Source organism: Pseudorca crassidens, chromosome 2, assembly GCF_039906515.1.
Source record: "Pseudorca crassidens isolate mPseCra1 chromosome 2, mPseCra1.hap1, whole genome shotgun sequence".
Taxonomy (NCBI): domain Eukaryota; kingdom Metazoa; phylum Chordata; class Mammalia; order Artiodactyla; family Delphinidae; genus Pseudorca; species Pseudorca crassidens.
Genome location: NC_090297.1, coordinates 73,960,525 through 73,976,170, shown reverse-complemented (window position 1 = coordinate 73,976,170; position 15,646 = coordinate 73,960,525). Strand labels below are relative to the sequence as shown.

General features: G+C 37.3%; 1 protein-coding gene across 14 annotated transcripts in view; it reads left to right on the top strand.

Moving 5' to 3' along the window:
* Positions 1 to 13,523, top strand: part of SSX2IP (SSX family member 2 interacting protein) — a 41,240-nt gene extending 27,717 nt beyond the window's left edge. For 9 of the 14 annotated variants that reach the window (XM_067726736.1, XM_067726731.1, XM_067726730.1 and 6 more), the window contains 5 exons: positions 1,163 to 1,299; positions 1,651 to 1,824; positions 5,191 to 5,305; positions 5,789 to 5,954; positions 10,187 to 13,523. In XM_067726736.1, the coding sequence (XP_067582837.1) occupies positions 1,163 to 1,299; positions 1,651 to 1,824; positions 5,191 to 5,305; positions 5,789 to 5,954; positions 10,187 to 10,364 (770 nt within the window). In that variant the 3' untranslated portion in view covers positions 10,365 to 13,523. Of the gene's footprint in view, positions 1 to 1,162; positions 1,300 to 1,650; positions 1,825 to 5,190; positions 5,306 to 5,788; positions 5,969 to 10,186 lie in introns of all 14 variants that reach the window. The other 5 variants (XM_067726735.1, XM_067726729.1, XM_067726733.1 and 2 more) reach the window with 3 other exon arrangements.
* The last annotated feature ends 2,123 nt before the right edge of the window (positions 13,524 to 15,646 follow it).

Sequence of the window (15,646 nt, the reverse complement as noted above, 5' to 3'; positions counted from 1 at the left end):
AAAATAGATAACTAATTTAAAAAAAAAGAAAATTCTTTAAAAAAAAACAAAACAATAGACATTTGATGCAAAATATCAATTAGGTATTGGGTTGGCCAGAAAGTTCATTCGGTTAGTAAATATATTGTTCTTGGTGGAAATGAAAAAATGTCTTTTATTTTTACTTAAAAACCGAACGAACTTTTTGGCCAACCCAACATATAAAGTAGAATATTCAGGTCTCTATTCCCTATGTGTAACACCTAATTGTTTGGTGCATACCTTTCTAGACCTTTCTCTCTGTGCTCGCAAAATATTTATTTTAAGTGTATACAAACCAAAAATTGAATATTACATGATTTTTTCCTACACTGTGTTTTTTTCACTTAACAGTCTATTATTTTAGATACCACGTCTTGTCATTATAGATAGTATAAATAGATATATGTAGATGAATATATCCTTATTTTATATTTGTTAAGATTTGCATGCTTTTAAATCAAGAAAATTAAGATTTCTGCTAAGTAAATGAAAGCTATTTAAAGAAAATTTATTCTAAATGGTCAAAAATGACAAACTCAGTGCTAATTGTCTCCAAAAATAAAGAGCAATCAGCAAAATTATAGTATCAAAATTACTTTACATGAGATTTTATTGATTTCAGTCATCATTGTCTATTAGTAAATAGCAAGTATTTTCGGACTTCATATTTGTTGAATTTAATAACAGCAAGATTTGTAGCACTGCACTGATCTTTGAGGAAGTGTCAGAAGAACATAGTTTATGAATGTTAATTTTTCTGTGAATATAGGTTGTACATTTTTAATTAGGACATAATCGTGAATAAATATGAATTACAGATTAAATGTTGACAATAGAGCTCTGTAAGTAAGGATATCATTTAGTCCAGAAACAGCACGAATTTATAGTTGCCATGAACTCCTTAGAGCTGCTTTGTGCTTTTTAAAATTTTTTAGTGTTAAAATAATATACATTTTGTTTTATTTTATTACAGCTTATAGAATTTTTAAAGGGCAAAGGAAATACCTACCTTTTAGGAAACCTACAAGATTCCAGAAAGGGAAAAGTTCTGCGAGCCTTGATTTTTAAACATATGTGTCCAAACACCATAAACTAAAATGATGACTGTAAGGTTTATGTCAAATTACTGGTTTTGTGTTAGTTTCAAAGGTACACCTAGAAGGTTTTAATGATGAAGATGTAATCTCACGTCAAGACCATGAACAAGAAACTGAAAAACTTGAGTTAGAAATTCAACAGTGTAAAGAAATGATTAAAACTCAGCAGCAACTTTTACAGGTAAATGCGAGGCACCTTTTAAAGCTGGTCTCCCCTGTGAAGGGTCAGAATTTTACTTAATCTTACTATATTTTTACCCCTTTATTTCATAAGATCTGTAGTATTTGACATTTTTCAGTCTAAACTAAGTTCTGTACTTGCCCAGAGATAGACCACGTAGCACCCCTTAGTAGGGGCTTTGCCAGTTAGAAGCATTTGGGAAATGAGACTCCTCATTTCGGTTGACTTTCTGATTCTTTATCATTTCTCTCCTTCCCCTAAAGTTTGACCTGCTTTTCCCTTGTGTTCATTTCAACTTGTTGGAGTGTTGCAGGGACCCTCTGGAACTTACTATGGTTTAAAATTTAATAGCAGCAGCTCGCTACTGCGTGTGATGATGACACCACTTCACTGCTCCGAGACTGTTACTTGTTGGAAGAAAAGGAACGCCTCAAAGAAGAATGGTCCCTATTTAAGGAGCAAAAGAAGAATTTCGAGAAAGAAAGGCGAAGCTTTACAGAAGCAGCTATTCGCCTAGGATTGGAGGTATTTTAAGCAATTGGCTTTCCTTGTAGAGCGTTTGAAGGTCCTGGAGAGGTCAGTAGAATGCATCTAAGTTCTGCTTTTTCTTGTTTCTTTGCTATCCATTTTTTTTCTCAAGTATTTTACTAGTGATTTCACAAATAGCTTGAAATGGAAGCTATAACAGAAGGATATCATTTTGCCTTTACCAGATTTGGGAATTGAAAAAAAAATTTTTTTATTGAAAAAACTATAAGCATTTATCATCCTTTTTGGGTGGCTTTATTTTATTTTGTTTTGTTTTGTTTTATGTTATTTTTTTGGCTGCATTGGGTCCACGTTGCTGCACGCAGGCTTTCTCTAATTGCGGCAAGCAGGAGCTACTCTTCATTGCAGTGCATGGGCTTCTCATTGCAGTGGCTTCTCTTGTTGCAGAGCATGGACTCTGGGGGCACAGGCTTCAGTAGTTGAGGTGTGTGGGCTCAGTAGTTGTGGCTCATGGGCTCTTGAGCACAGGCTCAGTAGTTGTAGTGTACGGGCTGAGTTGCTCTGCGGCGTGTGGGATCCTTCTGGACCAGGGATCGAACCCGTGTCCCCTGCATTGGCAGGCAGATTCTTAACCGCTGCGCTGCCAGGAAAGTCCATTGGGTGGCTTTCTACTGTTAAGGGTTTAGCTTCACACAAGAGGTTTCTTTTGGGCATCTGTCATGTCTCCACTGTCAGTAGGTGTAGAGTCAGAAGAGAGTGCAACCAAGAACATGTCTTTTGTTTTTAAAAAAGGGGGTTGGGGTAGAATACAGTAAAAATAAAGTTCTCTCTCTCTCCATCCCCTTACCCAGGGATGAATGCATTAACAGTTAACAGTTTGAACTGTGTGTGTATACACTTCGACAGGTCGCTTTTTTATTTAGCAGTGTATTACCTACATATTTCCTTTTCAAAAATTAGAGAAGTAATGTCTGAAAATGGTTTAAAAAAAGAAATTCAATCCATACAAAAAGCTACAAGGTAAGACGTATCCTCCATTCTTATTGCCAGTTTCATTCCTCAGAAGTAACCACTGTTAAAAGTTTGTGATTCTTCTGGGAAGTACTATTTTAACTTGAAATAAAGTTCAACCTTCCCAGAAGTACTATTTTGATCGATATAAGCCTATCGATCCCCCACTATGAAAGATAAGGAGTTTAGTGTCTTTATCATACCTCCCATCTACACTTTCTCATTTACATATGATTTCTTCATAATATTTTTACTTTTTGAAGCTACTTTTTAAAGAATTATTTCTCCTGGTTGACTTTCTTGCTTTAAGTAAATTTGTTTAATGCTTCCATTTCAGGTTTGCTCAACTTCAGACAGTACAGGTTTATCCCTTGTTGCACTGCTCTTACCCTTCGGCTCCCCATGTTTTGTCTGTGATATTAGTTTTCATTGTCAAGGATTATCACGTTTATATTCTGTCTTTTAATACAATTCAGGTGTAAGTACTTTGTCTAAGATGGAGACTTAAGAATTAAAAACCAGACAGAACGTTGGTAACATAGTGATTATGTAAATGTTATTCATTCTATAGCCAAGTAATTTTTTTGGACACATAAAAAATATTCTGTTATTAAGATTTTGCCACATGGAGGAAAATCTTCCATGTATCACTATGTAGTAAATACTTTGACTTTCTTTGTAGCTTCCTTTATGATTTCCTGAATCAGATTCAACTTATATCTCATGTTATAGTCTCTTTCTTCGGTTCCTTTTCCAATTTGCTGTATTACTTTCTTGAGTCATTTTCTCATAAGTAGTGTGTGAGTGAAAAATATTCTGAATTCTGGAATATCCGAAAAACACATTCTTACTTGATTGGTTTGGCTGGATATAGAATTTAGTTTTCCAACTTTTCCGCTCACAACTTTTGAGTTATTCCATTTCTTCCAGTGTTTTGTTTTGCTCACGAGAAGCCTGGCTGTTATATAACCTGTATTACTTTGTAGATACCTGTGTTTTGTTTTTCCCCCTCTCTGGAAGCTTTTGGAATTTTGTGTTCTTAAGAGTTCTGCAATTTTACCGGGAAAAGTCTGGGTAGCTCCTTTCAGCCTGAAGACACTATATTTCTTCAGCTTAGGGATATTTTCTTCAATTCTGTATTTTTTCCTTCTTCTCTTGCATTCTGGAACTTCTGTTAGACAAATGTTTTGCCTTCTGACTACATCTATAGATTGACTTTATGTCCTGAATTCAGGAATATTTTCTCACTCTTATCTTGGGCATCACCAACCTGGTATTCAGCAAAGGTCAGTTTTATTATTCACTTCATCCACTGAGTTTTTATTTCAGAATTTATCTTTTAAGTTTTCTAGTGTCCTTATTTTCTGCTTTTTTTTGGTATACCATTATATTTTACAGATATTCATAAATCTGTCTGATAATTTTTGTTATTTGAAAAAAAAGTTTATCTTGAACTGTTTCCCTTGGCCAGTTCTCTTTATTTATCCTGGCCGTGTTTCTTTTATACTGTTAGTTTTCTTCAGATGTCTGGTGATCCATGATTTTGTATTAATATTTATGAATGAAAGACTATACGTTATCTTAAGTAGCTGACATGACCTTCCTCTGTAATTACAAAAGCCTGTGTCATCAATAGCTATCTCCCTCAGGAGGCAAAAACAGTTTGCACCAGCATTTCCTCCTGTCTTATGGGCTCACCTGTGTTTCTGAGCCCATATCCCCCCACCACCCCTGATGCTACTCCAAGAGATACTCTTGCTGCTTTGCATACCACTCCCCATTCTCCGCCTGAGACTCTGTCTGCCTCTGGTCACTGAGGACAGTGGGGCCAGTGAAGGATGGGAAGGAAGTATGAGAGACCCGAGGGGAGAGGGAGAATTCAGGATTGCTAATTAGCTATTCAGGAGGAGGAGGTTTGACATAGGCCCGAAAGCTGCTAGTACTGGGAGATGGTTGGAGGATGAGATCGGTACTTGATGAAGTCGTATCTCTTTTTGTTTTTCAAGTGATTAGTTTACAGTGGGGTAAATGTCAATTTTTCTGTCATTTGTAATCTTATATTTACCATGTTTTGTGTGTTCAAAAGTTATGCTCATATTCCATATGTTTAAAGTTATGCTAACATGCTTATCATTTTGTGTTATACACTTGAATTTATTCAGAATTGATGTGAAAATAGTAGTTGGCTTGTCAGGAGACACAGGTGAATTTTTATTTTTTAAACATAATTTTCTTAACTGAAATTTTTCTTAGTTTTCTAGGGTTAATTCCTTTGACTAAATATATAGAGATAATCAGAGAGCAGACACAAATAGAGAAATTGTGTGAAATGGCAATTGCGTGAACGTTGAAGTATTGATCGGTATTTCTTTGGTTTGCTTGTGATGGTAGAGAAAGGCATTTGAAGAAGAAAGAGCCAGTTGGTTAAAGCAACAGTTTCTAAATATGACTACCTTTGACCACCAGAACTCAGAAAATTTGAAACTTTTCAGTGCCTTCTCAGGAAGTGAGTACTTCATAAACTCTTTAATCTGAAAATGCATGTAAATAAAGTACTGTAGATTAGTATTAATATATAACTTTAGCAGTCACCAGTAAGAACTCTCTAATTGGAACTAAAAATTAACTTTGATATTTTATTTACTGGAGTCAAAATAGAAATGACAGGAGGACTTTGCATACCCAGAGCAACTTTTGTTGTGAATGTAATAATGTCAAGTTTTGAAAATTCACAGTCTAGAAATAGTTTTTAAACTCGATCCTTCTAAATGTTTGTGGACTGTGCATAACAAAGATCACCGGATTACCTGGACTAGACTCAAAGGGCTACAGTGGATATTTACATTAATTTGTTCTCTCACACCTCACTTAGAACTGCAGATGAATCTAGTCTAGGACCCTAGTTAATTACCTTCACTATATTTAATGCTTTTCCATATGTAGTGCCCTTTTTCCTTCCTTTTTTTTTCTTTTTTTCTTTTTTAAACAGGTTCTGATCGGGACAACCCTACAGTACACTCGAGGCCACGGCAAAAGAAGCCTCACGGTGCGCCTAGTGGGTCTCCAGTTTGCACGTCTAAGCTTACTAAATCTCTTCCTGCTTCTCCTTCGACTTCAGACTTTTGCCAGACGCGTTCCTGTGTATCTGAATATAGGTACTGGTCTATAGGTGATCTTCTTACATACTTGTTAAAGTGCTAGAGTTGCGTTGCAAAGGAAAAGTTGGCGTGTCTAGGAGGAGCAACAGTAGAGACTCTGGAGAGGAATTGAGTAGACTGACTCATTCATTGTACAAATATTTATTGGCTATCCATTATGTGTAGACACCTGTTAGGTGCTGGGAATACAGCAGTGAACGAGGTAGCTCTGGTCCCTGTCTTCTGGGAGTTAAGTCATATAATGTGATTCTTTTTATTTCACATGTAAAATACAATTTAAACTACAATCTTATTTCAGGAGTTACTTAATAATTTAATTGTATTGAATAGAAAGATATTGTTTTGATAGTTTCTGTAGAGTACCTATCTTAGAGTTTCTTGTGGTGTGCCCATTTTATTGGTGTGGAAGGACAAAGACCCGAGAAAAGCCCCCTCCCCTTGACTGGTGAAGAGGATCTGTGCCCAAGGATGACAGCGTAGACAGAGTTGCTCCCCACCCCCAGGAGAGCCAGATACTGCTTTTAACTGGTGCGTTGTGGTATTTTCCTCTGTCTGAAGTTGTTACATCATTTTCTAAGGTATAATATCAGTACTCTACCTCAGAGCCTATTCCAGGATTGATTTTGAACTAAGCAGATAGCACCTTCCTCGGGAAATAGAGAGGAGTAGCAAAGAGCAAAGGGACATGTCGCAGAGTGTGGTGATGATCGCTCTCCTCTTCACTAACGTAGGAGACAGTGGCACGAGGGCCTTCCCAGGCGCCTTAGAAAGCAGGAGCCAGGGCTGCAGCACAGTTGGCCTGTTGTAGTGAGAGAGAGACTGGTGTGGAGCTAAGTGCTGAAGACACCAGCTAGCCTTTGGACCAAGAATTGTGAAATAGATAATTTTTTTTTTTTTTTGCGGTACGCAGGCCTCTCAGTGTTGTGGCCTCTCCCGTTGCGGAGCAGAGACTCCGGACGCGCAGGCTCAGCGGCCATGGCTCACCGGCCCAGCCGCTCTGCGGCATGTGGGATCTTCCCAGACCGGGGCACGAACCTGTGTCCTCTGCATCGGCAGGCAGACCCTCAACCACTGCGCCACCAGGGAAGCCCGAAATAGATAAATTTTTAAACAAAAATATGAAATTTTAAAAAAGGACAAGGCACTCTCATTTGTAGTTGGCCTTTAAAAGGATTAGGACTCTAAGTAAACACTGGGGGGCAAAAAAGGAGCTGGGGGAAGAGTCCTCCAGGCAAGTGTAGAAACCCTGAGGCTGGACACGGGTGTGTTTGTGGATGGCGAATGTAGTTAGTGAGCACGACCAGGAGGTGTGAGGGTGGGAGGTAACATTATGTAAAAGTTCAGATGTATACACAGGTAGAGGGAATGAGGTCAGGGACCCTGTGTACCCATCACCCAGGTTCAGCAGTTACCAACTCACAACTAATATTGTTTATATACAGCCCCACTCTGCTTGTGCTCCCACCACGCACTTGAGATTTCATTTGTCAACTATGTTAGTCTGTACTTGTAAGTCGGATATTGTTCTAAGGGCAATGGAGAAGCATTGGAGACCTTTTAAGTGAGATAATGATTTTTTTAAAAATCCAAGATTTAAAAAGATTACTTCATTTTGGGCTTCCCTGGTGGCGTAGTGGTTGAGAGTCCACTTACCGATGCAGGGGACGCGGGTTCGTGCCCTGGTCCGGGAGGATCCCACATGCCGCGGAGCGGCTGGGCCCATGAGCCATGGCCGCTGAGCCTGCGCGTCCGGAGCCTGTGCTCCGCAGCGGGAGAGGCCACGGCAGTGAGAGGCCCGCGTACCGCAAAAAAAAGCAAAAACAAACAAAAAGATTACTTCATTTTATTATATGAGAAACAGATTGTAGGAGCACAAGCCAGGAGAGCCAGTTAAGAAACATTAGTGGAGTTGAGGTGAGAGATGTGGTAATTTGCACCCTACGGTCATTACATGAAGACAGAACTGTGCTTGGATTTAGGCTGTGTTTCGCAGTTAGAGCCAATAGGTTGATGTGTGAAATATGGGAAGTTAAAGTTTGTTTAATTTACAATCAAAAGATAATATAAGAGGGTATGTTCTTACATAGAATGTTATTGAAGCCCCCAAATTTGACCAATCAGAACTCTGTGTATAGATTTAGACAGACATTCTGCTCACCATTTACAAATACAGGCAGCCCTCGGAGATGTTGCAGATTCAGTTCTAGACCACTGCAATAAAGCGAGTATCGCAACAAAGCGAGATACTCAAACTTGTTGGTTTCCCAGTGCATATAAAAGTTATGTGTGCACTGTACTGTAATCTATGAAGTGTGCAATAGCATTATGTCTGAAAAAACAATGTACGTACCTTAATTTAAAAATACTTTATCACTAAAAAATGCTAGTTAGTCTGACAACCCAGGGTTGCCATAATCCTCTGTTTGTAAAAAAAATTCAGTATCTGCAAAGTGCAATAAGTTGAAATGCCATAAAATGAAGTATGCTTGTAATGCATTCTGTACCTAAAAGAGAACATAGCTTAGTTGCCTCAATTATTTTTATGTATTTAAAATTTTTACTTTTTTACATAATTATTTTTAGTTATAAAGTATTTAACGTAAATATTCCTTGAAGACTTTGTTTTGTGTTTAATAAAAAGTCCAACATTTAGTACCTACGTCATAGGGTACTGTGAGATTCAGTACCAATATATGTAAAGCACTTAAAACAGTACTTGGTCCATTGTAAACCTTCAGTAACAGGCTATAAAAATAAAAATATATGTAAACATAAGTGTATTATAAAAATGCTTTCCTGTTTCTTGTGTTCAAGAGCTACACTGAGCAATGTCAGTGGCATAGAAACAGAATTTTGGAGCTTAATGAAATTTCATTAAGCTATTCACAGATACTGGCCACTGAGGGTAAAACAAAAGAGTCATGTAACTGGTTATCAGGAGAGAAGCTGTGCAGCTTGACATCATCCTTGAAATTTTAAATTATTTGGTATATTTGGATTCCTGCTCCTAAAGCACCTTGGATCTGGGTTCGTAATAAGATTATGACAAAATAATTAGGAATGTTTGTAGCTAATTTCTACAGCAACAACCTCATTGCTCCTTCACTGTAGAGTGGAATGTTACATACGGGCTGTGCCTGGATTCCATGCAAAGTACCTCTTGTACTAAGTTACGTAGAGAACTTAGTTCATCATTGATCTCATCTCATCTGAGACGGCAGGGATTCTGAATCTGAATTATAAGCAAGTTCCTTTTTTTTTTTTTTAAGCAAGTAAGTGTAAGTAAAATTGTCAATTATGTTTTTAGTTTAGCGTTTTAGAATTAAAGCAACTTAATTTTTTTTAGGATTGCCACATTATAAGGTTGAGTTAGTTAACCGAAGTCACACCAAAAAATGAACATTTAGGCAAAAGAAGTTTTGTGAAAAAAATTACGTAAGATATTCAGTTGATAAAAATGTATTGTTCATTGGTTCAATCCCATGATTTGCAAGTAATCATTTAACTAAATTTCCTTGTTCTGAGGCTGGTTGCAGAGTATACCTCAGACTGTATCTCTGAAGCTAGGGACTGTGTCTGTGTTCAGACACTTAGATTGTTATTGTCCGACACTTAAAGTTAATTGAGCATCATCATTAAGTGCTTAGTGTGTGTTAACTCATTTGGTTCCCACCCCAACCCTGTGAGGTGTAGGTTCTATTATTATTTCCATTTTACAGCTGAGGAAGCTGAAGAACAGGGAGGGTTAACTTGCCAGAAGTGACGTAGTAAGTGGTCCAGCTGGCATATGAACATAAACCATCTGTTCAGGGTCTGGAGTCCTAACCACTTTGTGGCACTCATTAAATATCTGCATGAGTGAACGGATGGAGGATGAAAGCATGCATGAACAAATGGATGAGTGAAGAAGGAAACTATAAAGAGATTAGAAACTAGTGACAGAAAGACAGGGGTATGGGGAACATTAGCTTTCAAAACTCACATGTTCTCTATCTACCTTAGGCTGTAGTTGGGTAGCATCCTTCACAGTAGACTGAACAGATAAATAAAATAAATAGATGGATAGATAAAAGTGACCATGTTGAAACACTTCTGTGTTTTTGACCAGTGTGTCCTCAAAATTTGCTTAGCATGAGACAAGGGAGTCATCAGATTTTAGACATTCAGGCATATCTAAGGTGTGAAAGGAGGAGGAGATGATGATTAAGATCTCCCTTTTCTTTCCCCAACAGTTCTATCAGTGTACTAAATACAACCCCTGAAGAATCTAAGCCAAATCAGGTTGGAAGAGAATGTACAAATCAGAAGTGGAGCGTGGCGTCAAGGCCTGATTCACAGGAAGGTTGCTGTAGTGGATGCTCCTCGACCCACGCAGACGCTCACATAGAGAAGGATGACTTACCTTAGACATGTGAACTGGGATTTTTTTTTTTTTTTCATTAACATGTTCATCAAATTTCACATCTGAGTTGAAACAGGGTGTGTTATAAAGTCAATCATCTCTAATAATTTAAAATGGTCTGTGTTGTTTGTTTGGACTTCCCTGTTCCTCCCCCAAAGAGCTAAAGTGTTAAATCTATTTAAAAGGATATAAAAGCTTTGGATATGTATTTTTAGTAACAGAAGCACCTGGTTCTGTGAATAAAGGAATGTATAAACGTTTGGATGCAAACAAAGCACTAGAATGAGTTTCCTCTTATAGGTATTAAAAAATAGCACTTTTAGGAAACTGATTAATGTAAATGTTTAATTTTGTCTCATATATAGTTGGCATTGGAAGTTTAGCCTTTCCTTGAATGTATACTGTAGCTTTTTAACAAAGCAAGTTATATATTTATTATGTTTAGTGTGATTTGAAATACCCTCTTTCATATGTTTTAAATAAAGTGAAATTTATGTATGTTTTGTATATAGATATACATGATTATGTTAAGAGGCTTTAAGATTTAAAGATTTTACACATCCATAATTATAGTATTTCATGCCAATAAAATTTTTATTAGTGATATTCTGTTTACAGATGTATTAGAGCCATTGCCACCTTATGTTTAAGAATTTTTTGAACCCATCTGAGCAATAAATACTGAAAAGGTATTCCATGAAGCCAAGTTCTTTAGATCATTAACATTACTAATGTTACATTTTGGAGATTTCTATAGCATTAGGTTCTTTTACTATGCAGGATACTACAATTTTTCAAAGGATTATTGATTTTAGCATAATAGAGGTAAGACAAGAGTACCTTTGGATGAAACAATTTAAGAATATTGGCTTAGGATATTTGGATGATAGAAGATATTAAGATATTTAAGATGTTTGGATGGTGATATTTTCTCTACCAGATGGGTACCCATACCGTAACACCTGTACCAGCAAAGGCTTTGTATAATTGCCAGTAATTCTTTAATACTTTTTCAATGAGATATTTACTGATAAGGAAATCTGATAACATAAAAGCATCAGATTTTATAGTCCAGATATGATACTCTGGACAAACTTGTCATTTCACTTTCAGGACTGATTGCATGATTCTTCATGGTTGTTGTTGTTATTATTATTGATAGTGAGAATAATGTAAGTGTGGGCCCAAGCACTTTCCTAGAATTTTCATCAGAAAGCTTTAAGTACCTAACTCTATTTGTCTCTGCATGTAGAAGCCTACACATATCCAGTCCTTGCTATAGGTGTTGTAGTTTAGGCCCATCTGCCTTCCCATTTTCTAGCAGTTTAACCATTTGTATTCACTCACCTGGTTGTGGCTGTTCAGTTTAAATTTGTCATGTTAAAAAAGTACTTTTGTCGGGCTTCCCTGGTGGCGCAATGGTTGAGAGTCTGCCTGCCGATGCAGGGGACACGGGTTCGTGCCCCGGTCTGGGAAGATCCCACATGCCGCGGCACGGCTGGGCCCGTGAGCCATGGCCGCTGAGCCTGCGCATCCGGAGCCTGTGCTCCGCAGCGGGAGAGGCCACAACAGTGAGAGGCCCATGTACTGGGGGGGAAAAAAAAAAAAGTACTTTTGTCATCCACTCACTCACTATATATATAACTCTTTGGAATTGCGTAGCAGCAGCCATTTTTTCAGGGTTAATAGCATATTATTGAGTATCTTGTAAGACATTAGTGAAAGTGCTCATGAGAAAGTACCACATTTGTAGTCTCAAAAAGCTGGCTCTTGAGCAAAAGCAAATTAGTCACCACATTCAGCTTGGTGCATGCCCCTTTTTTACCATTTAAAAATATTAGAAATGATGCAGAATTTCAGAAGTAGTACCATACTCCAAAGGAAGAAACAGCTGTGATATTGTTCTTTTGCTGTTGAGCAATAACGTGATCAAAGAAAAGCAATCAAATTTTCTAAATAGGCAGTGATACATTTGTCAAGAATTGGGGTTTTCTTTTCAGGGCTTTTCATGATATACTTGGCTAGAAACAGTGTTCTAATTTTTAGAGTAATCTCTTTTAGGAATATTGCATTCCACAATGATGAATTTCTACAAAGCAGCATCAGTTTTTTGTTTTTTTCATTTTGAAGTTGGTTGAATTCTCATATTGGAGAGAGAAATTCCCTTGAGACTTACTTTGAAATCTAAGGTGTGAAAGAAACAGTAAAATGAAAGCCAGGATCATTGTGCTTTTGATAAAAGATCTGCCAGTAGTTGTATGTTTTACTTAACAGCGTAGAGTTTGCTTTACATTCCGGCTCCAATGATGATTCCTAGTCACGCTAAACTTCCTAGAATGTTGAAACGGTTTCCATGCTGGATAACTCCTGACTCCACACATAAAACTCCTAGATTTTATTTGCCTTCCCTCTCTAGGTGTTTGCCGTTGACTAGTAATACAGCCGTGCTGCAGTCTTGCATTTAGCCAAGATGAGGTGAGAGAGAACCATGTTCACTTTTGCTTGAAAGTCTTCCTGACCATTTTCAGTGTCTTCTTCTTTATCAGGATGCAGATCTGAAACATTCCGTGCCTTATTTGTTTTTATCCATTTTGAATTTTCAAAGCATAAAAGTGGCAAAGAAAATTTAAGAGATTTTATTTCCTACTCTTACATTTGTATATCTTCAATTTATGATGAGAAACTTCATAGAAGGACAATCCTACCAGAAAATTAAGATTAAACTTAATAAATAGGTACTTTCTTGTAGAAGCAATGTATTAAATGTGTAGGTTCACGGAGCAATCCGTGGCAAATTGTTTTCCTCATGGTATAATTAAAATACTGTCGTTACTTAGAATTGCATTTTTCGTACCTTTGCTGACCAGACTTGTTCATAGGCCTGTGGTAACGCTTTTTGGGGGGAAACATATTCCATAGTACATGGTGAGAAGGAGAATCCAGTTTTGACCTGCCCTGGTGGAGCATTTGAAAACGCCCGGAATGCCAGGAGAGGTTTTGCAGTGTGTACGCGCGGAACGCTGTGAGCTAGCAAACCCCTTATGTGATTGCCCTGTTGTAAAAGTCTTGAACACCTGTTGCCTGATGTAAATCATGTTCTTATTTCTAGATTGGATTTAAATTAAGTATGGGTCTTGGAAGTCTAGTAAATATACTTCTCCCTATGTTTGTCCTTAATTTTTTTCATTCTTTTCATAAGCATATAAAAGTAGCTGCTGTGTGTCAGGGCTTATTACTACCTTCTAGTTACTGGGGAGGGAAAGACAACTAAGCATGCTCCCTGCCACTGAGGATCTCTGGGTTGAGTGGAAGACCAGCTATATAAACCTAAATTGTCATAAACGATGGGAGATGCTGTTCAGACATTCGGTCTGGTGATAAAACTTGGACTCGTTGTTCTGCTCCGGGATCACGTATCCGTCTCCTAACAGTGACGTGGCAAGCTTCTAGTTAAAGAGTCTTTGCATTATTTCCTATGGGAAGAACTATGTAATTAATATATTACTGTTTTGTTTTTGTTGGGTGTTGGGTTTTGTTTTTGTTTTCTACAATCAAAATAACCTGCAAAGCAGCATTAAGAATTTCTGCCCACAAGAACATGTATTATTATCTAATAGAAAAAGAATTTACAAAGATTTGGGCCATGTAGATAAGGATAATAAGATAGGTTATTCTAGTCATTTCTCTAAATATGTTTTTTTCAGGTTGGATGTAGATTAAAGTGGAATGGACTGATTAAATTATTTGATTTATATAAAAATACTTCACTTGACTGGTTGGTTTTTTTGGTTTTGGTTTTGTTTTTTTAACATTTACAAATACCTGATTTCAGAGGTCTTAGGAGGTACTGTAATGCCAGTGTTACATAAAGATCCTGGTAGAGACCCTCTTATATTTTAGATTCAGAAATACTTATACCTCATATGACGCTTAACCCATAGTGAGCACACAATATTTATTAATGAGAGAGATGAAATACTAATGAAACAAGTAGCACATTACTTCATTGGCATGAATGGACTAAATTTCAGGTCAAAATCCTGAAACTCTTCTTTCTCAGGAGGGCTAGGAGTCTTTTGTTTTGGTTGATTTCCAGCCCTATCTAGCTTGGTTCCTCGCACAGAGAATTGGAATAGAGTAGGCCATTCTACAGTGAAAAAACACCAAACTTGTGTGGTTCAATACAAAAATTGAATTCTTGCTCATGAAATGACCAGCGTGGATTGGGCGGTCTGCTCGATGGCCCGCAATGTTGTCAAATTGGGGAAAGAGCAGACCGGCAGGTGATGGTGGATATTAAGAGCCAGATCTGAAAGAGACACGCACATTGCTTTGTCCACAACCTAGACGTACAGCCTCAACCTAACAACAAACGACTGGGAGATGCAGAAAATGAGGCTATTTGGTGAGCACTGACAGCTCTGCTACATAATGTGCTTGATGTGTTACTTACTTTAAAAAAAAAAAATAACCAGCAAAACATATTGCTCTGTGCAAGGGATTTTTTACTGATTATTTATTAAAGCTTCAAATCGTCTTAATTTTTGGAAGGAATGTATTTTAAGGCTTCTCTTGCCTTCTCTAACCTTTTCATAATACAAAGTTTTTTAATGTTTAAGTGGTAATTTTACACGTTTACTAAGATATAGTATATGAACACATTTTCTTTTGATTCAACAACCCTGCAAAATAGAATATTAACCTTCCTATTTTTAGAGAGTTGGTAACAGACTCAGATATCAAGGGACAAATGCAAGCTCACATAATTATAAGTGACAAAATCAGAACTGAAAAACCCAGATCTTATCATCCCTAAATTTCAACTTATTCCAGACTGCTGTAGTGCCTTTTGGTATGGCTTTCTGAGTGAAATTGTTCAGTTCTTAACCCATAATCTGTCACCCTGTCATCTCCAAAGGTATTGATTGTTTGATCCACATACGAAGCTCACCCTTGTTTTTGTTAATGGTGACCATGGCAGTCCTATTCAGAACTGAATCTATACCTTTTCAAGTTTAGGGCATTAAGGATCTAATTGAGATAGCCAATTTAATAGCAAATAATACTCTAACAAAAGGTCACTGAGTAATGCCAAGATATACCTAGACAGCTTGCTTTTTCTGCCGTGTCTTTTGTTCTCTCGTAGTGTGTGCACCACGTCCCTCTGTGACTACAGTCACAGTGACCAAAAACATTGTTTTGTCCAATGGTCCAGTAATCTTTTGCAGATATCACCATGAAAAATGAATGTTAAAGTAGTAGAATTAAGTAACGTGTATGAATATTT